Source organism: Cavia porcellus, unplaced genomic scaffold (genome assembly GCF_034190915.1).
Source record: "Cavia porcellus strain 051 isolate PalLab524CR breed Dunkin Hartley unplaced genomic scaffold, mCavPor4.1 scaffold_18, whole genome shotgun sequence".
NCBI classification, from domain to species: Eukaryota; Metazoa; Chordata; class Mammalia; order Rodentia; family Caviidae; genus Cavia; species Cavia porcellus.
In genome coordinates, this window is record NW_026947501.1 from 32,982,458 (window position 1) to 33,009,106 (window position 26,649).

The 26,649-nt window shown below is 37.8% G+C and overlaps 1 protein-coding gene across 2 annotated transcripts in view; it reads left to right on the forward strand.

The window, feature by feature from the left end:
• Ctnna2 (catenin alpha 2) overlaps positions 1-26,649 on the forward strand; it is a 1,046,977-nt gene that overhangs the window by 320,227 nt on the left and 700,101 nt on the right. For both annotated transcript variants that reach the window (XM_063229641.1, XM_063229642.1), the window contains exons 4-6: positions 10,100-10,266; positions 21,488-21,607; positions 25,547-25,813. In XM_063229641.1, the coding sequence (XP_063085711.1) occupies positions 10,100-10,266; positions 21,488-21,607; positions 25,547-25,813 (554 nt within the window). The remainder of the gene's footprint in view (positions 1-10,099; positions 10,267-21,487; positions 21,608-25,546; positions 25,814-26,649) is intronic.

Here is a 26,649-nt window from a genome sequence, read left to right on the forward strand (position 1 = left end):
ATAATATACTTTTGAGTTGGAGGAAGGAAGTCTTTTTGAGACCTGCCAAGACTGTAGTGCCAAGCTATATTGATCACGGAAGTATCAAAAGCATTGATGAGCACATTTTGGCAGTTTGTCTTTTTGGACTTAGGGTTTTGAGTTGCTTTAAATTGATTTTTTCATTACCTGTTGCCATATATGTATATTATTGTTATATGTATTTTGTTACAATTGATAACACCAATGTAAGTAAAGATGATGTATTTTTCTTGAACGTGCTTTATATAAAAAACAGAATAATAATACAGTCACCTCCTCTCAGTTCAGAAAAGATGACATACTGCTATAATCATACATGAGAAACTGCCATTTTTATGATGAATAGAAAATCAGCAACAGCTTGAAAAATTAAAATGAGTGCCATCTCCATCCCAGAATCTAATAGTTCTAGCTTTTTTCACCCACAAACAAGTGGTGAAAAACAGTTTTCTTCAGGTTGCATTTCAAAATATAACTTACTTGAGCTCTAACTGTTTAGCACCATTGATCACATTTGTGATACCAACTATTGTAACATTTTTCATTTTGTTTTAATTTTGAAACATGTGTTGGAATTTTCTACCCTTAATGAATATTTTCTGTTATGGAAATGGTCCCTGTGTTTTGCTTAGCTTTAACTTTTTAGAAAATTATGTGGGGGCTGGGGATTTAGCTCAGTGGCATAAGCGCCTGCCTTGTAAGCAGGCAGTCGTGAGTTCAATCCCTGGTACCGATAAAAAGGAAAAAGAAAAAAAAAAAAAAAAAAAAAGAAAATTATGTGGATTTGTTATGTCATGGTATAGCAATTTCAAGCCTACTTTATTTGGCTGAAGTTTGTCAAATGTAAATTATATAATACCCCCTTTTTATAATTTACATTTGCTTTTCTTTGCATTTATATTTCAGTGTCTATGAAATCAATGATGCAAGTTTTATAGGCAACAACTGTGAAATGCCTATAAATATACCCACAAAAACAAAGTATCACGTAAATTTCCCTTACACTTCCAGCTTCCTGTCAAACTGGTGTCAAGATACTTCAGTTATATAAACTACCTTGAGGATATCAGCTGTGAATTTGTGAAAATACTTAAAACTATTTTCCCAAACTGTGTAGCAAGCTGAAAGAAATACAAAGCTCAGATTCAAGAGATCAACTTTTGATCTAGACTTTGCATCTAGTTGGCTGTCATCTTAAACACACCACTGAAGGTTCTGAAACTGGAGAGTTGGGTTCCACCATCAAGCTCATATTCTGTGTCTTTTACATGTACGTCATAGTTTTAGACCTTAAAAGAACTGAACATCCCTTGTGAATTTCTCAGTGTTTTAACATGCCAGAAACTACCTTTGCTCTCTCCAAAGGAGGTGAAGAACACTTTTTAACTTACTTAGCACTGTTAAGTAAGTTACATGAAAGTACATGTCACATGAAAGATAGTGTAAAAGCAGCCCAATCGTCCTGACTTTAATGGTAAGTTAGTAGGTGTGTAACATCTGGAAACCCACAGAAAATCGTTTGTTCATTTTTATTTTTCTAATGTCAGTTATCCTTTTCCTAATACAAATGCAGCATTCCTTCCAAGGCAATGGCTGATGGATGCTCATCTTGATATTTCCCTTCTTCTTAAAGAACACTTAAAAAAAAATCTCTCAAAAAATACCCTATGAAAATGCAGATTATATTTTTATACGTGGTTTGGAAGAGCACATCAAAGACCAACCAGTTGAATTAAAGAATTGGTTTTCTTGAAAGATAATTTTCTGTCCTGAAGATGATGCTTGGGTTTTTGCATCTGTTAGAATTCAGACCATATAATATTCTCAAAGACAGTTTTAAAGTCTGGAATTTGGGCATTAAATCTCGGCCTTCTACACTGTATTTACCCATCCAATATTTTAATCAGCATAAGGACAGTAAGGTATTCTCTTTTTGTATATTCATATGGTTGGTCTTAGGTAATGCTGTCTTTTTTCCCTCAAGATTAGATGCTAACATTTTGGGTGGTCATACTATCTTTGCTTTATTTAGTCCGTATGCAAGTTGTAGCATTGTTTCTTGCTTTCCTCATCACATTTAGAGTTTTCAAAATCAAACTTCAGCTGCCAAGTAGTATATCATGCTCCTGACATATAAGTAGATTTTGATTTGTGTCATGGTTGTAAGAGAATAGAGATACTGATCAATAAAAACTTTCATTGAATTAAAAATATAACTATGTCAGTAGTGCACTTCTTACAAACGAACTAGCCTTGCATACGTAGGATTATTGAAATTTTGGATTTATCATAAAGTTAATTTATTGGATGCTTGTTTGCTTTGCAAAGTAATTTACAAAAGGCTTTTACAGCACATTTGATATAGTGTAGTTATTACAGTGGTCATTTATTGTGCAATGAAATTTATATGTCCATCATTTACTTCGCTAATTGTTTTATAAAATATAAAATGAAATTGGTTTAAATGATCTCTATACATTCTATTTTCTCTAAGTTCAGAACACTTCTACTTAACGGTTCTAGGTTTATAGTCTTCTGTTGCATTCAAGCTCAAGATAATGATCACTTCTTTAAGGAAGGTGGCTCTTTTTACATTTAACAGGTCCTTGTAAAAGGTCTCATCTGTGAAGTATGCCATATTGCAGCTTGATATTCTTTCTGGCTATAACAATGTAAGAATATCTTGCACCTTCTCTTCCCAGCCCAGGAAATTCTATAGCTGAAATAATTTAGATCCATATGCTTAATGATCTGTACTTCCTGCAAGGTGGCACTTTACTGTCTCTAGCGATGTTTAATAGCTCATAACATTCAATATACTTAATCATCAGTTACTGACGTTTTCTGTACATTTTCATACTGAATGTATCTCAATTGGCGAATACTGCATTGCAACGGACTCAGTTATCAATTCTTGATAAAGAACGCTGGTCATTACCAAGAGGACACACATATTTCTTTGGAGCTGTGGGAGTGCACTGAATCAGAGCAGTGACGAAGCTATGTTGCTAAACTAGGATTTCTTTTATGTACAACAAATTTCATTGACTGACATCATATACTTTGCTGGTCTTATAACCAATGTAAAACTGAGGCTTGGATTGGGGTTCTCAAGAAACGGGGTTCTGCCTCCTTCACTCACCCAGCCTCCTGCAGGTGGTCATGCTCCCCTTGAAATTTTATGTTTTCATATTTAATATGAGATTGAGGACAATCCACTGGGATCAGAAATTGTCCAACCTCACATTCCCTTCAGAGACAGTGATTGTGACAGTAGTTCCAGTATCCAACATCTGATATTTTGCATCTAAATCCTGCTTTTCTTAGAGAATTTCTTTAAAAAAATGAAGTATGATAAGGAGCCCTTAGAGCCCACAATCGTGGCTAAATGACAAAAAAAAAAAAAAGCAGCTTTCTCAAGTTTATAATTTTACTATGATTTTGATATAGATTTTAATGGTATTTTTGGAAAGAAGAAAAGAAAGAAAAGAAAAGAAGAAAGAAAGAGAAAGAAAGAAAGAAAGAAAGAAAGAAAGAAAGAAAGAAAGAAAAGAAAAGAAAAAGAGAAAGAAAGAAAGAAAGAAAGAAAGAAAGAAAGAAAGAAAGAAAGAATTTAATAAATAAATCTAAGTAGATAAGGCTTTCTATTGCATAGACTGAAGCTTGGCTTGTTTTGGTGGCAGAATCCAAATTGTGGCAAGCTCTGCTGTAGATGTTCAGTGCCTGAAGTACCCACAGGAAATGGCTTCTTTTAATGTAAATTTTGATTCAGAAAATAGAGGATTTCATCATCCATAAGCCTGAGAGAAAAGTTCTAGTGGTTGATTATTGACCTTTTCACCAATCATGGATTTGAATCATAACTACCCTGAGGTGAAATGCTAACACTGTTGATTATTTAAATGAAAAAAGTTTTAAAGACTTTTTCTCTCTTGCTAAAATCTGCCTATGTGGGCAAAACAAAGAACAAAATAAAATAAAAAAGAAGTGAAACCACAGCACCTGCCTTTTTCAAATATTACAGCTTCCCTGCTAATTCTACACTCAAAAATTCAACTTGAAAACAAAGTTAAAACTATAATGGAAATAAATATCCCAATTATCTCATTGTGACATTCATAGTAGATGGAATTTTATTTAACTTTTCTCCTTGCTTTAAAATCAATTCAATAGACTTCAAAAGTGGCTGTACTGGGCATCCTTCCTTTCCTTTTCCTTGAAAACACTCATTGAGAAAATACATCACATCGTTCAACTTAAATTATGTGCTAGGAGTAAAGAAATTAAGGTGCTGCAATTATTGTTCTTACACTGATCAAGGCTGTGGACCAGGGGAAATGTGAAGATGACAATGTAGAGATAAGCAATCGAAAGTCTGCTCAAAGTCTGCTCAAGTAGGAGAAGACAGAAAGTGGTGGGCTGGAGATAATTGGAGGACAGTCTTTGTTTAGGCTCTTAGTCCCTTTGTTCCATCCTCTTTATGTCCCTCCATCCCTGTCTCTTTTGCTCTCTGTTCTTTTCTCCTTTTTTTTCCCTCCTTTCCTTTGTTTCCTTTTCTTCTTCACTATTGTCTAGAAGCCTAGTACAATAGTTAATCTAGGACCAGACACTGTTATGTAAATGCACATTTTTGATACAGGAGCTAGACTATTAAAGATATCTCTAAGCATTGTTTGTGAGAGTGTAGATCTGTGATGGTGATTCTTTTAGAGCTTTCATTAGTACCACAGCTCACTGTGGCACGCATGCCATGGGTTTGCCACCACTGGCATAGATTGTACGACCAGACTGATTTCAGAGGCCCACTCTACTGCTTACTACCTATTTAACTTAGCCAAATAATCTTTAATTTCTGTGTTTAACCTTTTTCAGATATAAATAGTGCAGTGAGAGTACTTAGTTCATCATATTCTCTTCATCAGCAAATGATGTGATACAAGTCAAGGTCTTTGAACAGGACTTGACACATCTTGGACTCTTAAAAAGAGGACAACTCTTATGTCAGATAGGAGAACCACATAAGTAAGTCCAAATACACAAACTAATGGGATCCTAGATTGGGAAGGATCTTGGATCACCCTGCAGCACCATCGCTTTACTGTTGACACCACACCAGAAGACGGTCTTTCTGTGTTTGCTTATAAGCTCAGACCTTCAGCTAAATCAAAACCGGCTCAGCTGACCCCTTCATTACATCTGGACAACACTGTATGCTTATCATAGGAAAACTAACAAAGAGAAGCAAGGCACATAATTCGATATAGAGTAGTAATTGACTTTCAAGTAACATGTTGCGTCATCATCTTTTACAGAATAATCAAAACGATTCACAGTTTTGCCTCTATTATACTATTATTTTGAAATCTTGTTTAGTGCTTCTTTCATGGGCTCTGCAAGTGTGTGGTCCAACCAGGATGCACACATCAAGCAGCAGAACCAGCCCAGGCTTTAGGAAATGTATGATGTGCTTCACCAGCCTTGCTTTCTCTTCTAAATACACACTGAAATTTCTCCATTGTGATTTGGATTCCATTTTGCAGAACCATTTATAATTTGTGCCTTAAGGAAAATGTGAATGAAAAAGAATGTGGAAGGTACAGGTTATCATGAGGAGGAAACGACATGGTGAGAACTTTTGGCTTTTTTTTTTTTTAATGTTTTTTGTGTTCTAGAAATTTTTCAGTGGGGTAGAAATACAAAATGCATTAATGGTCAAAAAGGCCAGATCATTTATCTAGATAAATGAGGAAGATAGTTAGGCAACTGAGTATAGAAGTGCACTAAGGAGGATATAGTTGTAGATACTATGGAAGAAACTGCTGATTAAAATATAGGCATGGAGAACTTTCCTGAAGATACAGTAGCTCATCAATATATGGTTTGGTGATTATCCTTGATTATTAGGATGGTAAATGCTCTTTTGGCTTCCTTTAACTGTCTGTATTTTTCAGATCTCATAAGAAGCATTTATTTTATAATGACAACTGATTTTATATATAAATATACATATATATATATATTACTATGCAAGTTATGAAAGTTTTATTGAATTCTTCAACTTGGCTTAATTTGTTGTAATGGTTGCTTATTCTGGTTCTCTGAAACTTGCTTTTTCTTTCATTTTCATCCATTATTTGATTTCTGGGAACATGTCTTGTGCCTGTCATTGCTGAAAGACTACAAAGAAAGCACAAGTTAAATGTTCCTCAGCACTGAGTCCTGTAAGCGATTCTCAGTTTTTCATTGCTTTACCTAGATTTTCCCTGTACCTTTTTCTTCGTTGCTTGCCTTTTCTTGAAGTTCAGTTGTCATGCATTCAAAGTTTGAGCCTCTCCCTGTCCATGCCATTCTTGCTCACATTTTGGGTCCTACATGATTTCTCTGCTCCTGGGACCTTGTTATTAGAGACTACGCTCTCTGCTCTGCGTTATCACCAGTCTGCCTCATCCCAAATCTCATTTCATATTAACTGAAGCTTACACACTGTTGTGTATACATTCTAGTGCCTTCTGGGTGGCCTCGGAAACAAAACAGCCACCAACTTAAAACTAAGCATCATGTGTTTATTTGGTATATTCTTCCGTAAACAGTCAATATTTTTGTTGGGCAAATATTCCTTTTGCTATTAAAAAAAAAATATATATATATATGTAGAATCATTTTTTATATATGCAGATTTGTACCAAGAATATATATGCACAGATCTGTACCAAGAATTCACCAACTGTTGTGTTATGAAAGATAGAGGTGATAGTGTTAATAGTGGTGTCAATGATAACGATGATTAAGCACCTTCATGTATAAGGTCATATACTGGGTGTTTTGAACTCAGTATTCTTAATTTTATGTCTAGTAGTAGTCAGATGAGTATCAGGCACAACTGTTTTGAAATAGTTGGAGTGAACTCGGAACTCAGGTGGTTATGACTTTAGTGTTTATTGTTTTGTAAATCTATGAATTTAGATGTGTAACATTTTTAGAACAATATGCATATAATCAGGAAAAAACTGCATACATATTAATTGGTTTTCTCTTTAGTCACTTCCTTGATGAAGTTGATTTTTCTTCTTTCCAGCAGGTGGTGGCTGCTTGAGGAGATCAAAGACTTCACCATAGAAACACTGCTTGAGTTAGGTCTATATAAAGTAAATGAGATTGAACACCAGCACACTCATGCAAGTACAAGGCAGGTTCCTGTGAGCCTTTCCTCACCACTCTGTCCCTTTTCCCACAAATTCATGCTGTTTCTCAGCTAAATACTTTTATTTAAAGCAATGAGAAAATAGCTAACTTTATCCTGATGAACTTGCTTATCATTTTGTTATATAGACTTTCATTTTAATTCTGTAATCCTGAAAGGACAAGGATACACAACACATTAAAAGTATAGCTGAGTCCAGATTGCCTCTCTGAAATCTATGATGATGTCAGATAATTTGTATCTGCTCAAAGTGAGGTTTATGTCTTAATTTAAATGAAATAAAGTTATCTCCTATTTATCTTAGAATAATCTCAGAATTTATCCTGAGTTTTCTGTTTATGGATCACATTCCCTTCTCCTCTGGCTGGACTACTTGCAGGAGTACCTGTTTTGGGCTCTACACTTGACCGAGTCTACCTAAGAGCTCTCTATTGACAAAGTATAATCCACTCTCTGTGATATAGTATTGGTGACCAAACCATTTCAATGACCTGCCATTCCACTGAAAATTAGCATGATTATCTGAGCCAGAGTCAATTTAGTCAAGCATAGCTCACCGAGTAACTCTTAAGCATAGGCACTGGAAAGAGATGACATAGGATTTTCCTCCTAGGACCTATATTCTAGGAGTAACCCTACCTGAGTGCTCAAGCCATGCCCAGGCAAGGGATATTTATCAATACAATCTGCAGATTTTGGGGTGAAACATGTGCACCATAAAACTCTCCTTTCCTTTGAATGAGTGGATTCATTCCAGTAATCGCTGTCTTACCTATGAATTCTCGGTACAGGTGTGTCTGTCTTTACCTGTGATGATTCCTTCCATGTCTCATTGAATTTGCTATGGTGCATAATTGCTCTAACTCCACTGAAAAGAGAGGTTTTCAGGTGTTTAAGTATGAGTGTGTTTATTTGGGGGAGAAATGAGAGGAGATTTATGTATGTCTGTGAATCTCCAACTGCAAACTCTACCTTAAACTGTATTTGGATCTTCAGGACCATACATCGTAAAAATTCACCATTGTACCAGTCCAAAGATGAATTTTAAGTGTCACCAAAACTGTTGTTCTATATCAAGCTATTTGTGTTTGTGCATCAAGTCTAAACTGGTCAGCACTATAATGTGGCTATTGTAGATAATAGCCCCTTTTAAAACTCCAGCAGTAAAATATATTTTCCTAAATGCTACACTATATAAAGTATCACTGGGCGAGTTTAAATAACTATAAAACTAACAGAATTAATGTTTTATTTTGATAAGCCTATAAAAAGATTTTTTTCTTATTGTCTTACGATAGATGAAAGGATACAGAATTTCAAAGCTGTCATTTATTTAAATAAGCACAGTTTTGCCAAATAAATGAAGTATAAGCACATCTATTAAAGATATATTGTTTTACTATAAATTAAATAATCTGCCATATTTACTCTTTGAATTTATTGAAGATTTTATTTCCCTGTGAAACGGTATGAAACTGCATGAAGCTCCACCCTTCCTAGTCCTCCAATATTGGTTTGAGGTCCACCCACCAGGGCGCTCTGGTTCTCCTTCCAGTTTCTTCCCTCCTTCTGTTTCCCACTCCTGGACCTCTCTTGCAAATGCCTTCCTGCCTCCGAAGCTGTCCTTATTCATCATCACCTCCATCTTCCCCTTCATCTTCACGTCTAAGCAATCCCTAAATCCATTCCTTATACCACCAGGATTTCATTGATACCCCTTTGCCCTCCTGTATTGGCTTTCTGTTTTTATGGTCTATGGCTTCATCATTGCTCTCCTAGGCTATGACTCCATTTGCCCCGTGAACCAGTTTTTATGCCTGAGTCATCTTCTCTCCAGCTTATTTATGTAATGTGGCTAAAATAAGACTGCAAAAATGTAAATCTATTAGTGTCACTCCATCCCCACCCCACCCAAATCTCTTACATGGTGAGAGGCTCCACTGTTTTTTCCCACCTTGATTCTTCATATATGCTCTCAAGGAGACTCAGTCCTAGACGCTTGCCAGGGTCTGCAAGATTCAGGACCTCCTGCAGTGCTCACCCTGCCTACTATTTTCTTCCTACCCTTGCATTCGTTTAAGCCTTCTGTCTTTCATGGATCATGAAAATCAAGAGCTTGCTCCGATTTGTTCTACACTGAATAAGTAAATCACTTCCTCATTTCCATTGCCTACGTTTTTATTTATATGTCTGATCCTTAGCCACTGTGTTCTGGTGCTGTGTTTATAAACCTGTTTCGTTTTGGTAGTAGTTTCCATGAAACTGCCAGGAGAGCAGAAATTCTTAGCCATCTTTTAACTTCCAAAACTTAGTACAGAACCTGTACTTGCTGAATGGGTTGGATTCTCTGCAGATATTCTCAACATTGGATTACAGGTTTCCAGAGCAGGGTTAGGAGACTGTGTCTTGGATTTTTGTTTACTCTGTTCTTGACTGTGTAGCCCAATGAAAGGTGCAGTCTTAAGAAAGCCAGTGTCTTAAGCTTCAGTCCTCTACAGAGAAGTTAATGTTGTCTCTTAGTTTAGCAGTCTTAAATAGTTGTCTGGTAATTGCTACTGATTTTAAGAGAAATGAGGAGAGAGAATGGTTAAGTTACAGGCAGGTTCATCACAGCTGTTACAAAAAGTGGAATGAGATGTTTTCTTTAAATGTGTTAAAAGCATGATTTTAAAATTCAGTGTAAAATAAAGACTTGCTTTGATCCCCAGCCCGTTCATATCCATGTGCATTGACACACTTGATTTGAAGGTGGCAGGAGTGCCACCAGGTCATTAGAGTTTTGTAGTAAAAGCAGGAATCATGCATCCATGGACGGTCAAGGTTGCCAGCCCCTGCACCTCCTATCTACCCACCTGCCTCTCCACATTTGCCTTCCAGGTGAGACCATGCGGATCGCCTCCTCCGAGTTTGCAGATGACCCGTGCTCGTCAGTGAAACGTGGCACCATGGTGCGAGCAGCAAGGGCCCTGCTGTCGGCTGTAACCCGCTTACTCATCCTGGCGGACATGGCAGATGTCATGAGGCTTTTATCTCATCTGAAAATCGTACGTATGGAGAATTTCCTAACTTTGCAACGGTGGCATTCTTTAGCACATACCCTGAACTCTGCTAGAGGTATTTGTGCTGACTATGTTGCATTGTTATCTGTTGCCTCACTTTGTTCTGGTTAGACATGGATTTTGAGTCTGTTTGGGTCTGACAGTGAAAACGTACCCCACCCACCTTTCCATGTCTCCTGTTAGTCCTGTACAAAGATTGCCATCTAACATAGCTGGATTGGGTCTCCCAGCACGTATGTGTCCTGCCAACCTATGGAACCGCATTACAAATATCTTGCTAGTCATGGTTGCTCTTATTATTTATTTCCTAGTGGAAGTGTAGTCCTCCTTGGTCACAGATTTTACTACATAAGTGACCAGTATAACCTCCTCGGTCCCTGAGAGCTGAGTCTTTCTCTGCTTTCTAGGTGCTGAATTTAGTCATAACAAATACATATCATATAATGCAACTGCCCTTCCATGAAACCCTTGTTCCATGTCTTCAGAGGATTTAGTTCCTGGACAGTTGTGAACCAAAAGCTGCACTTTATTAGGAGCCCACCAATTGCAGCTCTCTTCATAGCCAAAGAAATTACTGGCTTATGATGTTCATTATCAGCAGATTATTAAGGTTTATTTTCTTTGTCAGTGAAATGTAGCAGGTCACAATAAGGCGGCAGGTGAGAAAAGAAATGCATAAAAAAAGTCTTCTCACACTTTACATTTCTTAAATTTGTTCAGTGGGAGAAAAGCTCAAGAAATTCAATCCAAATGTTTTCTGTTGGGAAACCTTAGGCAGAATCTTTATCTGAGCTGGCCCCAAACAAAAGCCTAAAGTTACAAGTTATACATAATATCCACAGTATTTTGAAGACTTTTAAATTCTAAGATCCACAACTTGTATTCCATCGTCATAAACCATAAATTAAGATTTCACTGGCTCTTTATAGTTCCCATACAGATTCCTGACGAGCCAAAAGACACAAAGAAGAACCCACTCTTGGTTTTCTGTCTTAGATTCTTCTCAGAGAATAGCCCTAGGAGAGTTCTCGCAAACTAGATGAGATGCGCAATTGGAGGAAACAAATCACCTACTGCACAACATAGCGAGGAGCAGTATATTACTGAGATTGAGTGTCGAACAGTTGGAGTCAGACCAAGAGGGTTTAATTGTGGCTTGATGCCCGCTTGCCACCTGTGTTCAAACATACCACATAACTCCTTACTTCACAGATACCTCATCTGTCATGTTGGCACTAATTGTACTGCAGCCCTCAGGCAGTGCGAGCTTTGAAGGGGGGAAATCCCTAGGATGCACCTACCACAGATTCTGGCCCAGTCAATGTTTGGTAAATGGTAGTTCTGTGTTTAGCGTAAGATCCCTGGTGCCACCTACAGGCAACGTTTCACCTCTGCTGCATGTGTAGTTTAAGACTGCAAAATAACTCTCAAGTGTCTTGGAGAAAAGGTGTTATCTTTACCTTACACCCTACTTAAGTTCAAAGGCCACATCTGAAAAAAATTTCTCCCCCAAAAGAATGATTTTTCTTTAGCCAAGTGAGGGAGAAAAAGATTGAACCTAAGGAAATGAATGTTGAGTCCCACATGTCATTGTTGGTATGCTGGGGGACAAACCATAAGCTAAATGTTCTACCTGAACTGTGTGCACCAGCAAAGTGCCCATTAGGTCTGGGCCTGTGACATGGTGCATGACAGGCTTCGATGCCTGAAGTTCTGCTCCTCTACCTACCTGTTCTGACCGGGGCTGACTGCTGGTAATATCACTGCAACCTGTTGTAATTTAGAGTCAATTCTCTTCTCTTCTCTATGCAGCAGGGTAAGGGAGGTTTAAAAAAAGAATTAGCACAAAATCATGTAAAGGTCAACCCAGCAGTATTAAGTAGTCCCATCAGACTGTCAATAGTAAAATTTAAAATGATTGTGGACTAAATTACACATTTGTTCTGCTTAGACTGCAGCCTCTGTAGTGAACAGTAGTGGTGGAATGTTGCTATCTTGTGGAACAAAGGAGGAACTACAGTTGTTGGTGCTGTGGCTGAATTGTGCAGGTTGTGGTCCAAGTCCCACTTAGGTTCCCATTAGTCTCAGTTTCATCTAATGGAGGCATCTCTCTAGACTCTAAAGAAGACATTGTGCTGCCAAAGTCTATAACTGAACACAGTGCACACTTGTGCTTAGTCACCGGTGTGCTTGTTCTCTCCTAAGTGTTGCAAGTGTCTATTTATTTTTTAACTTAGAATGAAGAACATGTCAAATCGTGTGTTTTGATGGAGAGTGTTAGAAACTATCATCTACACCCTTAGAGGTATTCTTTCTTTAATGACTTTCCTCCTCCTATGAATGACAAAACATAGGTGAGAAAAAAAAATGACAGTAATTAGTAAGTCTAGTGACCCCGGCTTGTTGGGGATGGTCAGATATCTCTGAATGAGTCCTCCACTCCCTGAAATATTAAATACTGCATAGCTATTGCATCTTTAAGAATTATGGATAATAGTTTACATTTTATCTTTGATGGCATATGCCAAAATTGATGCTGACCAATTCACAGGAACACTGAAGGATCACCTTCTTATCAGAAACTTAAATTCACGATTTTTCTATCAATAAATCACCAAGTCAATGAAAGATTTTTCAGTTTATTTTCTAAAACATCCATCATCCTCCTTTGCCCCTTGTCCCAATATACAACCATCAAGGAGCAGAGAAATCATGAACAGATGTCATTGAGCCTCCATAAGGAGTGAAATATTAGGGTGCTGGCAGAATTATGTGGTATGGCAGTGTACATGCCTTTGCAGGCTGCCATCCCACAGTTTTATTTGCAAACTTAAGTTTGTGTAGTTATGGAGAAGTTTATATAAAACATACAGATAGTTTGGTCATTTGTATTGCAAACCTATTCTATGAAGCAAGGATTTAATGTGATTGAATGTTCAATTATTTTTTCAATATATTAAATATTCAAATGACCACAAGAAGTTTCTGGGGCTGCTGTCTAAGTTCAGGTGACTACAGATGAAACAGTGGGTGACATATAATTTGAAAGCCAAGTTATCACCCATATGGAGATTTGATATTCATGATCAATGCTGAAGTAATCATTTCTACATCAGACACTATTAAAAACATCAAACTATAATCACTTTTATTGTTGGAGTTGCTGGTGAATTATGCCCTTGCCAGACAGCTAGTACACATGCAATCAGTTGACATTGTCAGTGTGTTAGGCTTCACAGTTCAAAAGGAATGCTGCATTTGAATTAGTGATCATGAAAAGGGTTGTTTATCTTTCCTAGGCTCTGAATTAATGTAATCAGGTTATATTGTTGATTATTAGTATGAGGGATAACATTATCCATACCCTTAACTAAATATATATATGCTGGAGGGAGCAACTAACTTCTCTTTATCTTAAGAGTAGATCCTGGAATAACAAAGTTCTGTTTATCTTTGTTTTAAATTTTAGTGTATTACAGGTACATGTTATTAAAGAAAATATATAAAAGCACCCTTTTATAAATTTTTAAAATTTTCATAATAAAGTATTTAGAAAATGTCAATAATTAATACACTGTAAATCATAATCTAAAAAGAATGGCTAAAATATTACTCAGCATACCACTAACACACAGACTCTGTCTTACAAAGTAGAAACAGATAAACCCACAAAACTTTCTTTTCAGTAATGAACTAAGAGAAACTAGCAGTGTAATGAAACAAAAACAGAATAGATAATAATGATGTTCTTGATTTCCTGAGACTTTTTCTCTAGAAAAGAGAACAAAACATAGAAAACAGTAATCCTCAGCTTTTCGTGGAAGTTAGATGTTAGTAGCTGCCAGAGGCCATGTCCAGGGTTGATTCTTCATTGTTTGAGAAATTGGTAACATGGGATCATGTTAACCTTTCCTGTGCTCTTGGTGTCTTAGGTTCAAATAGAGTTGTTTAGTCTCAGTAACTTGTTAGGTCACAACAGCATGGCACTCTGTCCTGAAGATCTAAAGTGACTCTCACACTTGAAAGACAACAATCAGTTGGGATAAATAGCCTTATTCCTGCTTATAAATATAGAAATATGACTGTTTCTTAGCCCATCTTTTCTGTCCGAAGTATAATGATATTAGTTTTCATCCAGCTTTGTTCAGAACAGACTTTTTCATAAATACCCGTTGGAAACTTATTCTGTGCAAATCAAAGTAAGACATACAATTTCAAAGATGACTTGCCTCCTGCCTTTAAAATCTTATACATTCATAGATGAGACATTAAGGAAGTGTACAGTCCATGTTGGAGAGTGTGCACTGTAGTGTTACAGTCTCACTCAGAAGCCCAGTACAATTAAAATACTTTCTGTTGTGAAAAGCAGAAAGCCTAACTGAACTGCCTTTTTAAAAGTAATATATTGGCTTATGTATTGGCTCACCCAACTGAGAGGTACTAGTTTCAGGTAAATTTTGATCAAGGTTTAAAAGTGTAAGTAAGACTAATTTTTGATCTCCTTTTCTTCCCTGAGTTCTCTAGTCCCTATAGATTCTATGGTTTCAGAGAGTAGCTTCTTCTCAAGGTTACATCCTCCTCCACTAAAGAAAGCATGAGGGAGAAAATTCCCTTCCTTCACAGTTCAAATAAAAACTCTACGTTATTCTTAGACTTGATTGGCCTCTATGTCATATGCATGTATCTGAGTTAATTATTAGAGGGGAAATGGGACTTACTGATTTCTTAGCTTTGACCTCAACTTCATCCTTCACCCAGAACTGGAAATAGGATCAACCTCACCAAATTTTATTATCAGACGATTAAAGATAATATGAGGAGGTATAGTCTGGCTGGGAGGGGAAGGCCATGAGATCTGGTTTCATGGAACTAAATAAGGTTTGCTTCTTCCTGAATCCAGAGCAGGGCCCAGTTCCACAGGCAGAGCTACAGGTATAATCTTGAAAATAATTAGGAGATAACTAAGAAATATTAGAAACAATTGGCTCCATCAAAAAAGAGGATGTGCAGCTTTGTTTAATAATGACAGTAAAACCATACGTAATATGAGCATCAACTTTAATAGTTACTTTCAACTTTAAAAATTATTAGCTTTAATAGCAGAATGGGGGTTGGCTGATACAAAATAAAGATTACCATGGGAAAGGCAAGAATGGCAGATAGAAGGATCAGCTGCTACTCCTAGGGCTGACGTGGAACACTCTAAAGAGGACCCCATCCCACTGGGTGTGAGAGCCAGATGGGCTTGGAAGGCATGGCTCTGGGTCGCTTGATGATATCAAAGTCACTGAGGTATTGCACAACCCAGTGTAAATTTTTAAGTGCATGAGGAAGACTTGTCACAGAAATGCGTCTCACTGAAGGCATCTGTCTTAGTTTTTACTCTTTGCTGAAACAAAATACTTGAAGCCCAAAGTTGGGAAAGGAAAAGTTTATTTCTTACAGTTTTTGGAGGTTTCAATCCACACTCAGTTGGCTCCAAGACAGGTGGGCATGGCTGGGCCGCAAATCATGGCGGCTGCAAACAGCAAGCTGGAACCAACAAAGAGCAAGACACACCTTCTTCCTGCCATTACATCACATCCTGGCTCCACCCCTATGTGGGTGGAGCACTGACACCATCAATCCAAGCACTAGACAATGAACCAATCACAAATACACAATGCAAACTCATGAGGCCTGGGGGACACAGACATGAACCATGACAGCATCCTGAGGCAGAATTAAACAAGGGGGCCCTGCAAGTGTAAAGCTCTGACCAGGATACAGGTAGCAGAGAAGCTGCACCAGGTACTGGAGCCTAGTAGTGTACATCACAACCCTTTCCTCATGCAGTGTGTGGCGCACACTCTCGACTTACAAAGTTTAGCATTGAGCCAACTAGGAAAATGATCTTATTTTAAAGGGCATTTCTCTATGTTTACAGAGCAGGGCAAGTTTGGGTTAGATCACTTACACAAGGAAAAGTGGTTTTCTGAAACAAAAATGAACATTATTTCCATAAAAAGGGAAACAGATTCAGGTCAAACAAGAGACTTCAACAATAAATAGGTTCACAAACAAAGGCAAGGACAGAGACATAAATCTTGTGTGTGTGGAATAATATTAATTTATTTCATTGAAACATAGAACATACAGTTGGAGAGAGGCAATAACACAATTGGATGGAGAGATCTGGCCTATGAAGGTCTTGATAATGAGCTGACTAGTTTGTACTCTATATATAAATTATGGGAAATCATTGAGTAATACTATTCTTTAGAATCAGACTTGCGATTTAGATAATTTTGGTAGCAGTGTGAAAAAGAAATTCTAGTGGTCTGAATCCAGAGTTAAAGACTAGAAATTATGAATGAAACGCAGAGCTGAAACTATAACAGTTTGTATTTTGACAAGTTAGGACTTAGAGATATTAAGGAAGTAGTGACTCAGACTTGGAGACTGGCCAGATGGAGCTTAGTTCTTGGTGGTTTCCATAAACAAAAGATCAGTGTGGTCCAAACACAAACTCTAGCTCAACAACCCACCTTTCCCACAACCAATGCAGTGTAGTTACAATGAATATTAGGAACCAGTTGCCTGGGCTTGCTCTTCCGCCCTCACGCACTTCCTTGCTATGAAACACTGGCAGGTAAATTCTGCCTTCTGCTGGGACCTCAGTCTGTGCATACATTGGAAATTTCAAAAAACTTTTTTAGGGAACTAAATTAGTTTTAAATAAACTCTTTTTTTTTTTTTTTTTTTTTTTTTTGGTACTAATAATCAAACTCAGGGCCTTTCACTTGCCAGGCAGGTGTTTGTGTCGCTGAGCTGTATCTCCAGTAATGATGTATACTATTTAGAATAATTTCTTCTACTTTCGAAGCACTTGATGACCTTGGATGCTGGTATTTTTGTGCAAACTGATGATCACTTTGGACATCTATTGAGTTGTGCTATTGTTCTGCTTTGAGACACATGCCTTTAAAAATAATGACTCTAAAATATAGTCATTATTGGTTTCTGATGAAATTATTTCACTCTTCATGTATTAACAAGGTCAGATAAAATTGAATTAAGAGGGCTAACTTGGCTTTAGGAGGTGAAGGATGATAATGCGGAGTGTGGGATCTAATGAGCACCATAGCTAGCTGTAGAGGCCTGTGTTCTTTCACTCATCCATTCTTCTACTTGGCCACCTCCTATTTCCAGAATCAATATTTTTAATTTAGTTGTGAAACACAACCCCAACAAGAGAGTTGCATATGATTTATTAAATAGTTGCATCTGGGTCACTTAAAATTCAATCAACTATGTATTGAAATAAGATCGATCTGCCTCTGCAGAATCAATGTTCATGTTACTGGGAAAACCAGAGGATCACAGGATACTCTCTCCTGACTCCTCAAGTGGGCACTACCTCATCCCCCTCTGCCTGCCTCCTCCCTTAATAGAGATTTCCCAGTACTTCATGCAAAATGAACCTCTAGACTTCTTTTATTATGCTGTGAGTGAGTGTAGCTTGAGCCAAAAAAGTTAGAGGCTGATTCAAAAAGTCTCCCAAACAATTTGGCACAGCTGGAGACTAAATAAAAGTGATGGGGAGCCTTGTTTTCAATTGAAGGGGTAGGATATTGTCAACAAGCCTTTGAGAAGACCTTTGTAAGTTTAAAGTTATTAGCTATGAAAATATTAGCTAATCCTGTAACAGAAAATGCCCTCACCCCCAGCCAGTAGACTTCAGCTTCTTTTGTTGCTCAGGTAATAATTCCTATTCCAGTTCTGATTGCTCCTGTCTCTTAGAAATGGCAGGTCACTGTGATGCATAACTGGTCCTATGATGCATGTTGTGTGAACTAAACCCCAACTGGCAAGCCATGCTGTCTCTGTACTTCTGACTTGCTTATCCCATGTAAGCTCTAGGCCACTGGAGATAAGGGCCTGATATTTTGGGAATGATCCTGATCAGTGCCTGTGGACCTAAATAAATCTGCTTCGAAATCCAAGTCTTTTCAGTGTTTCTGCTTGCTATTTTAAGCCCACTATGCAGGGACCAAATTTTAATGTCTTTTGCAACAGTTTTAGTATTTTCAGATCTGTCCTAACCACTGAATACCATAGTGAGGATAGAAATGCCTGGCCCAGCCAAGCTCTCACCTTGGTACTTGCATTCTGTGCCTGCACTACTGAAGACAAACTGTTGTCTGATGTGCAAGGTCATGAGAACACTTTCATGCAGACAGAATGATAGCTGCCTCCTGGGGTACCTTTATGTCTGCTTGCTAGAATCCATATCCCAGCCCAAAACAAAAGTGTCTTCCAAATTTCCCTTTTAACAAATAGATTTACTCTAAAACACCCTCCTCCCATTTGGAGAATCCTTAGCTGCCTGCTGTGTGTCTCCTCTCAAAGACTTTCCTTATGTCCTCTCTGAAACATGACATTCAAAGAAAGATAAGATGAAATCCCTTTTACAACTGCTTGACACAGACTGAGTGGGTCCCGTGGTTCTCACACAGTTGGACCTAGGTCCTTCCCAGTGCAGTTTAGGCAGGTGGATTTTGCCTAAGTTTCTCTAGCTCTTCTCTATAAAATCTGCTCTTTGATCCTTGCAAGCCCCACAAGCCCATGTGGACAGCAGACTTTGAGAGAAAGGCTTTGTTTATTTGTTTGGTATTGTTTTTCCTTATAGGAGTTGTTTTCTTTCCTCAATCTTCTGGAAAGAACATAATATAATTGGTTCTGTTCAAACATAATTACTTTATTTGTGTATTAATTCTGAGTTGTCAAAAGCCTTTTGATAACTGCCCTCTTTTTTATTTTTTATTTTTCCATATCGCTCCATCTATTTATCTGTTCACTTCTATCTTTCTATTAGCAGTAGATGTAGCCATAGTCCAGGTCTAAGTGAGACCTCTGGCATGTTCTATGTCATGATTCAAATTAGAAAACTTTGTAGGTGAGCCCTTAGAGCCCTTACTCTCTAAGTTTACACAGATAGACTGCATTGATGGTGTTTTTTCTTCAAAAGCACTTCATTGAATTCTAACTTTTACAATTAATTATAGATTCAAACTGGCATCTGGTTTCAGAGAAAACCAATAAGAAGATAAATTGTGTGTAACACAACAAAATAAATATTACAAATTGGGTTAACAACCGGTAAGAAGCCTGGTATGTACATATACAAATCCAGGATTTAAATCCCTCTGAGATAATTATTTTTCTCTCCCCTGGAACCAGTTTTTATGTCCTGAGAAAAGATTTACATCACAAATAAGCAGCAGGAACAAGTTAACTTCCAAGAGAGTCCTATCAGAGATGCTATTGATGGCCAAGTGAAGATGATTATAGATCTATTAGAAAGTGGGGCACTGCTGATTTGTTGTTTTGAAAATTTCAGGAAAAGAGTCTCATTAATTAATTTTCATTATGAAAATGCTTTGAATCAGCCACTCCGGATCATAAATGTAATTTGACTTCTGTGCTAAAAACATCCTCACACACAATGGTTTCCTTTTCAATTGTACGATCTCATTTTCCTTACGGATTTTTAAGGTCTGGGTAGAAGATGGAAATGACTAATGCTGAGATTTCATGTCTGCCTTTTAGTTTATCTTTTCTCTTTTTTATTAATACATGTTTACAGTACCCAGTGTTTACATTCCTCACATGGAGTTCCACAGCACATTTTAAATCCTTTTTTAAATCCCCTGTCGTTCCCCCTTATATTTTTACAATTAGAAGGAAAACAATGCAGAATTTTCATGAAAGATAGGAATGAAAACTTCATTTGATGTTGAGTCTAGATTGAACGCCATCACCATTATTGTAATACTTTCCCCCTTTTTCCTACAACTCTCTCCTACTAAAATGTGGCAGCCTATTTGGTAAATCCAATGGTATTATCACATCTATGGGATAAAAGCTTTGCTGTGATCCGTTATCACTGGCTTATACACAGGATTCTCTTCCTTTACTCAGTGACACTTGATAAGGAACTTCTGTGAATCCCCTTGTGATAATGTCAAGCTTAAAGCTGGAGCTCTGGAGTTCAGAATGGAGTTAATCTGTGCTTTTTCCAGCCTTTTTAACACTGGTTTTTACTTCTGAATTGCCAAGGCAAGATCTGTTTCGATTTTCACAAAACCACAAGAGCTGATCTGAATTTTGTTCACATAGTCCCTGCATTTCTCTTTACTTTTCCAGAGAAGCCTCCTCTCCTTTTCCTTGCCTGGCTCAAGGTCCTGTACTGGTTAGGGCTTCCTTACCAGGCTGAGGAACATGTGATTTTGCAAAGTAAAGCATCTGTTTGTGCTTTATTGACTCAGGATGGTGTCCTCAGCTGTTTCCACTGATGAAATTATATTTAGAACATGCTACCTGACAGGGCCTCAGTGAACTGTTTTAACACAAAATCTTAATTCTAGTTTAATTTTAATTGAGTCCACTGGTATTTTGATCAAGAAGGTTACCCATTTTAGAAATTTTCATGCCATTTTAAAGCTAAGATCATTTTGAAGGAGAGGATACTTTAATACCTCTCAGATACTTTAAACATTTATAGTACAACTTTAGTGAAATTCATAATTCAGGTTCAGGGCCATTCTGGAAAATTTCAGTGAGAAAGTTTGCAGGATTTTGGAAGCACAGCTCATCTTTAGAGCAGCAGACTTCCTGTCAATCTGTCCACCCCCTATTCCAATCCAGTCACCATCAAGTGATAACAAAGCTTCAAATGCATTGCTTCTAGAGGAATGATATTTCCTCTGCTTGGCAAGGTGTATACTCAGCTTAAATTCACGGGCCTTTGCCCCATATTGGAAGCTGTTAGGAGATCTTGTTGAAGATTCTGTGCCAAATCTTCAGTAGCCTAGAAATTTCCCTAGGTTTCAAAAGCCACTTCCTCTTCTGTAGATTTCTTGGACGTGTTTTCATTTTCATGTTTTTCTTAAGTATATATTATTCAATGTTTCTACTTTAGTTTAGAAGCTTTTGTTACCAGAATTATTACTGCAAAAGTACAGGATTTTATTATGCTTTAAAATTTCAGTAATTATTTTCTTTTGCATGCAAAATTCCTGTAAATCCTGAACAAATATGTAGTTAGACTATAAATGATTGTTATGGGCATACATATTCCTCTGAATTTTATAAATTGCCACTTATGACAAGTTTAATAACTTTGAGTGCTATTTCCTTACCAATATTTTCTTTAACATCTCAGGTGGAGGAAGCACTGGAGGCTGTCAAAAATGCTACAAATGAACAAGACCTTGCAAATCGCTTTAAAGAGTTTGGAAAAGAGATGGTGAAACTTAACTACGTAGCAGCAAGGAGACAACAGGTGGGAAAGATTTTGGAAATTCTGGGGAAAAATGGGTGAGTTTAAACAACCTTGTAGCGTGGTAGGTCTGAACTTGGATAATCTGATCTGCTTGCTATCAAATTCCCCCAGAGACTCTTCCTTGCTCGGGCCAGTTCTGGTTCCGTGGTGGGCCTCAGGTACTCTCAAGCCTCCACTATAAGAAGAACAAAATTACCTGCTTTCAGTGATGATCCGTGCTCTACCAGCAACCCACACTGTAACCTTTTTTGAACTATAAGAACAGTTCTCGTCAAATTAAAAAATATCAAAACGTGGTATGGTTCTGTGGTCATTCTCTGGACCACCCTTTGCCTTCATATTGTGTCTGCTAGCCTTATATATGTGACCATGCCCAACAGAACCAGCATATACACCATGTGGAGTAGAGCTTATAAAAGAAAGGAGGAAAACATGACCAAAAATGAGAGAACACGGGGAATGGAAGTGAAGGGAATAAAGGGAAAAAAAGAGAAGGAAGAATCCCTTAATAAAATGGAGTCATTTAAATGCAGACTTACCTGGGATCTCCTCTGCCTCTTCTGTGCCTAGAGATAGCACTCACAGTTTTAGCCAGTTTCATTAAAATTTCACTCCCAGAGCCAAAGCTTCCAAATGTAGAAAGGTCTGGCAAATTCTAGTGACTTTTTCACCAACAGTAAAGTTCATTCAGCAAACATTTGGTGAACACTCACTCTGCTGGTCTGAAGTAATGCCAGGATTGCAAACCTGATCAACATGTGGTCCTTTACATGGCAGGCACAGACAAGGAGATTGTAAACATGGTTTTAATTTATGTGATTATATTTTTAAGTACTTTTTCAAAGCAACAATTCTTTGTTCAACAGAATCTTAGGTGTTATTGTAGGTGTAATATGACCAAGAGGAAAGCTGTTCTGAAGTACAGGTGAGAGACCTAGAATTCATTGGTTTTTATTACAAGTGGGACACTGAACCAACATTTCAGTGAACCAAGAGAGAGATCAGGAAGAGATGTAGGAGGCAAGATACTGAATGTGGAACACTGCTTTGGATTTTCTCATAAGTTGATCAGTTCAAAATTCAGTGTTTGTGTCTCTGAATTGTATCTTAATGTTATTTTTAATACACTGCATAAATGAGAGTAGAAGGGGAGGAAATAGTGTGAGAGGGCTGGAGTGATCTAGGTTTAAGATTGTGTGGTTTTTGTGCTAGCCAGCGTTATCCTCCCTAGGCTCACAGTGTAGTGGACTGGAGAGATTAATATGGCCCACAATGTTAAGGTGTGGAGTCTATGATCAGCTAGCTCCCAAGCAGAAGGGCATGATGGAAAGGCATGGTGAAAAAAGGCAGCCAGGAAGAAGAGAGAGGCAGACCAGGGATCAGGGATTTGGGTCACACGTCCAGAGACCCATTTTTCCTAACCAGACCAACCAATAGCCCATTCAGGTCTACATTCAACCATGGATTAATCTACCCAGAGTATGCTGCCCACATGATCTAGTCACTATTAAAAAGCCCTAAACCCTGCTTCTGAGTGCATGAAAATCTAGGGGGACATTTTAGATATAATCTATAATACCTCCCACTAGCACAGCACCAGTGAAATAGAAAAAAAAAAATATATAAGGAGTCAAAGGGTATTTTGAAAATAGAACACAGAGGCACTGCTGTTGAACGGGACCTACGAGCTGATGGAGTGACAGCAAACAGTTTAGTTCTAAGGTTCTGATTTGAGTAAATAGAAGGTGATGGATTTGCTGAGGTGGGGAGGACTGAGAAGAGGCCAGTTAGTGTTACTGATCAGTGTTTCTTATATAGATACGCTGATCTTGAGGTGCTTCTGTTGCATCCCTGTTGAAAAGCAGATAGATTTTCAGTGGAGTTAGAAACATAGCTTTAAATGTGCATTGCATTAATACCATCTTTCTAATTGACTGTTAATAATGACTATTTCAGTAAATTTAGGGAAAATGTAGACTGAAAAACAAGAAAAAAAATCTTACCACCCATTCAAAGTGGTGCTGAAATTTTGATTTATTGCCTTGTATTTGTTTATCTATGTATTTTGGCATATCTATCATACTGCTATATGTACAATCATAAAAACTGTGTTCTACTTTTTCATTTATGTTAAAAATTCATCCATGTTGCTCCCTCTTTGGAACTAATTTTAATAGCCACATAAATAATCTGTTAAATGAATGTTTCAATGGTTAAACAATCTTCATGGTTCAGCATCTAGTATTTTTTTCTAGTTATTTACTTATGATTAAAGAATATTTTTTCTAGCATTTTTGTGGAGAAACTTTCGTATTTCATATGCCATTGTTTTTCAAGCGTATGCAGGAGTAGGATTTCTGGACCAGATTTTCAGATGATTAATGCTTTCCATTACTCCTTAGGGAAACAAACCATCTACTTCCAGGCCCCAGATCATTGCCAACCATGGAAAATACATTCAGATATTCATTACATATATATATATATATATATATATATATATATATATATATATATATATTAAAAATTGCTATTTATAGTTTATATTAGCTGACATATTTCTGTTAAAGAAAACAGGACAGGCTGCATAATCCCAGAACTTGGGACGCTGAAGCAGGATGATAACCTGGAGTTCAAGGTCAGCTTGGGCTACATAGTGAATTCAAGGCAAGCTGAATTACATAGTGAGACCCTGTCTCAAAAAAAAGGGGGGGGGGGAGAGGAGGAAGAAGAAGAAGAAGAGGAGGAGGAGGGGGAGGAGGAGATAGGAAGATAGATGGTCCAATTAATTATTTCTCATCAATTGGTCCAGACAATTCTAGATATAAAATATACTTGTCTTAGAATTATTTTGTCCCACAAAAGAGATTGTGTTATTTATTTTTGCAGGGTCATCCATCTATCATGTGCCAAATAAGCAATAGAAAGAGAACCCCAGTAATTCAAGCCCCTTTACTGATGTTTTAAAGTTGAAAGAATCTCCTTAGGGAAACAACTCAGCTCGCCATCCTGCATGTCTCAAAGAAGACAGCACTCCCCCTTACATTCCCAAAAATGACATAGACATTTTCTTAATCACTCTCTCCATAAAGATTAAAGTAAACAGACTCCCTAATGGTGTTATTTTGACATCTCAAACTAGGAAAACAAATCAGCTTTAACCTGTTATTATCTATTCTTTAAACCCAAGGATTGAGCTGCCCTTAGAGACAGTTAAAAAAGAAAAACGAAGAAAAAAAAAAAAAAAGAAAAGAAAAGAAAAGAAAAAGAACCCTGTTCTGAAAATGATAATGAAGTTACATTGATTCAGTAAGCAAAGATAAAAATCAGAAAAATGTTTCCTTGTTTTAAATTATAATTAAATACAAAAGCAAGCAAGGTCTCAGGAGACTGAAGTTCAAATTGTCCCTTTACTGATACCTGAACCTGTCATCCATGCAATCCATGTACCTTGCTAGTGGATTTGCACTTTCAGCAATATTTATTGTATACTTTATTGTATACAATATTTATTATATTGTATTGTAGCCAGATATTGTGCTAATGATTACATAGCCCATGAACAAGATAGTCAGGTCTCTCTACTGTTATTAAGGTCCAGCATAGGAGGGAAATATGCTTTAGTAACTCAATACAGCATAGTAAAGAATGATGAGTGTTAATGAAAAGAAATGTTTATGAGGGGCATAGCTTGGTTATTTGGATGGAGAGTCGGTTCTAGGACAATGTGGCAGGTGAATTCAGCCCTGTCAGGTGACCATGCATGGTGGACAAGGAAAGCTTAGACATTGCATGTATTTAGAACAGCAAATGCAAAGTCCTGCCAGCTAGAGGCAGCATAAAGAAGAAAAGATGGTTTAGTAACAGTCTGTGACTCAAAGTTCTCTTGCAGCTGCTACCATGCAAACTTTATGCATGATTCTCCTTTTGCACACACAGGAGCTGAAAGATCCTCACTGTAGGGACGAAATGGCAGCCGCCCGGGGAGCTCTGAAGAAGAATGCCACCATGCTGTACACAGCCTCCCAAGCCTTCCTCCGCCACCCGGATGTTGCTGCCACAAGAGCCAATCGTGATTATGTGTTCAAACAAGTCCAGGAGGCCATTGCTGGAATCTCCAATGCTGCGCAAGCTACCTCGCCCACCGATGAAGCCAAAGGCCACACGGGGATCGGCGAGCTGGCCGCGGCCCTGAATGAGTTTGATGTAAGCACTGGGGTGGTGCTTGCAGGGGTGTTTGTTTACACTGAAAGAATATACCTGAGGGAAGGGGGCCCCCAAGAGTGTACACTGCTTTTCCTCTCAAAGGTGTTTGATAATAAAATAGGCTATAAAATATGTTCCAGTTTTTTAAGAATCTAAAATATCAGCAGAAACTACTTTACTTGGCTTTAAAGAAAGACACAGTTATATTTTAGAAGGCCTGATCTTTTCCAGGTAAGAGGAATACCTTGCAATCTTTCAGGTGATCATCTTTATTATTAAAGGGACAAACGTCATAGATAACCTCAGTGAGATTGCTTTTATATTGCTCCTGAGTGGAAAAAGTGCCTTTGATTTCTGCTTTTTAAACTACCGACAGACTCACCAGTTACCCTGTGAGCCTACATAAGCATCTGGTCTTGCTCAGAATAGGCACACTCAGGAAAGCCTGTGGAAATCCCATGGGAGACCCACTCGCATGCACCTGCTGTTCCAGTGCTGTGTCCCAGTGATGGATGCAGTAGGAGGGCAAGTCTGTGTGCCTGGCCCATCGCAGAAGCATCCTTGCCAGCAAGAATTCACATGTCACCAGCAGCCCGGTGTGAGTCTTTCACCTCTCTGGCCCAGATACATGCCCCTGTGTGGATTCATGTATTTCTGATCAACGGCAGCTCATCTGCGTTGAGAATTTATTCTCAAAGGCATTATTTCTTGTAGGGGAGAGAAGAGTAGCTAGACAAACTGCATATCATATAAGAGATGAAACAATTTATAGGAGAGCAAGCAGGTTTCTTAATGGCTGATAGAGATTATGTGTTTGCTTTCGGATGTGTTGACAT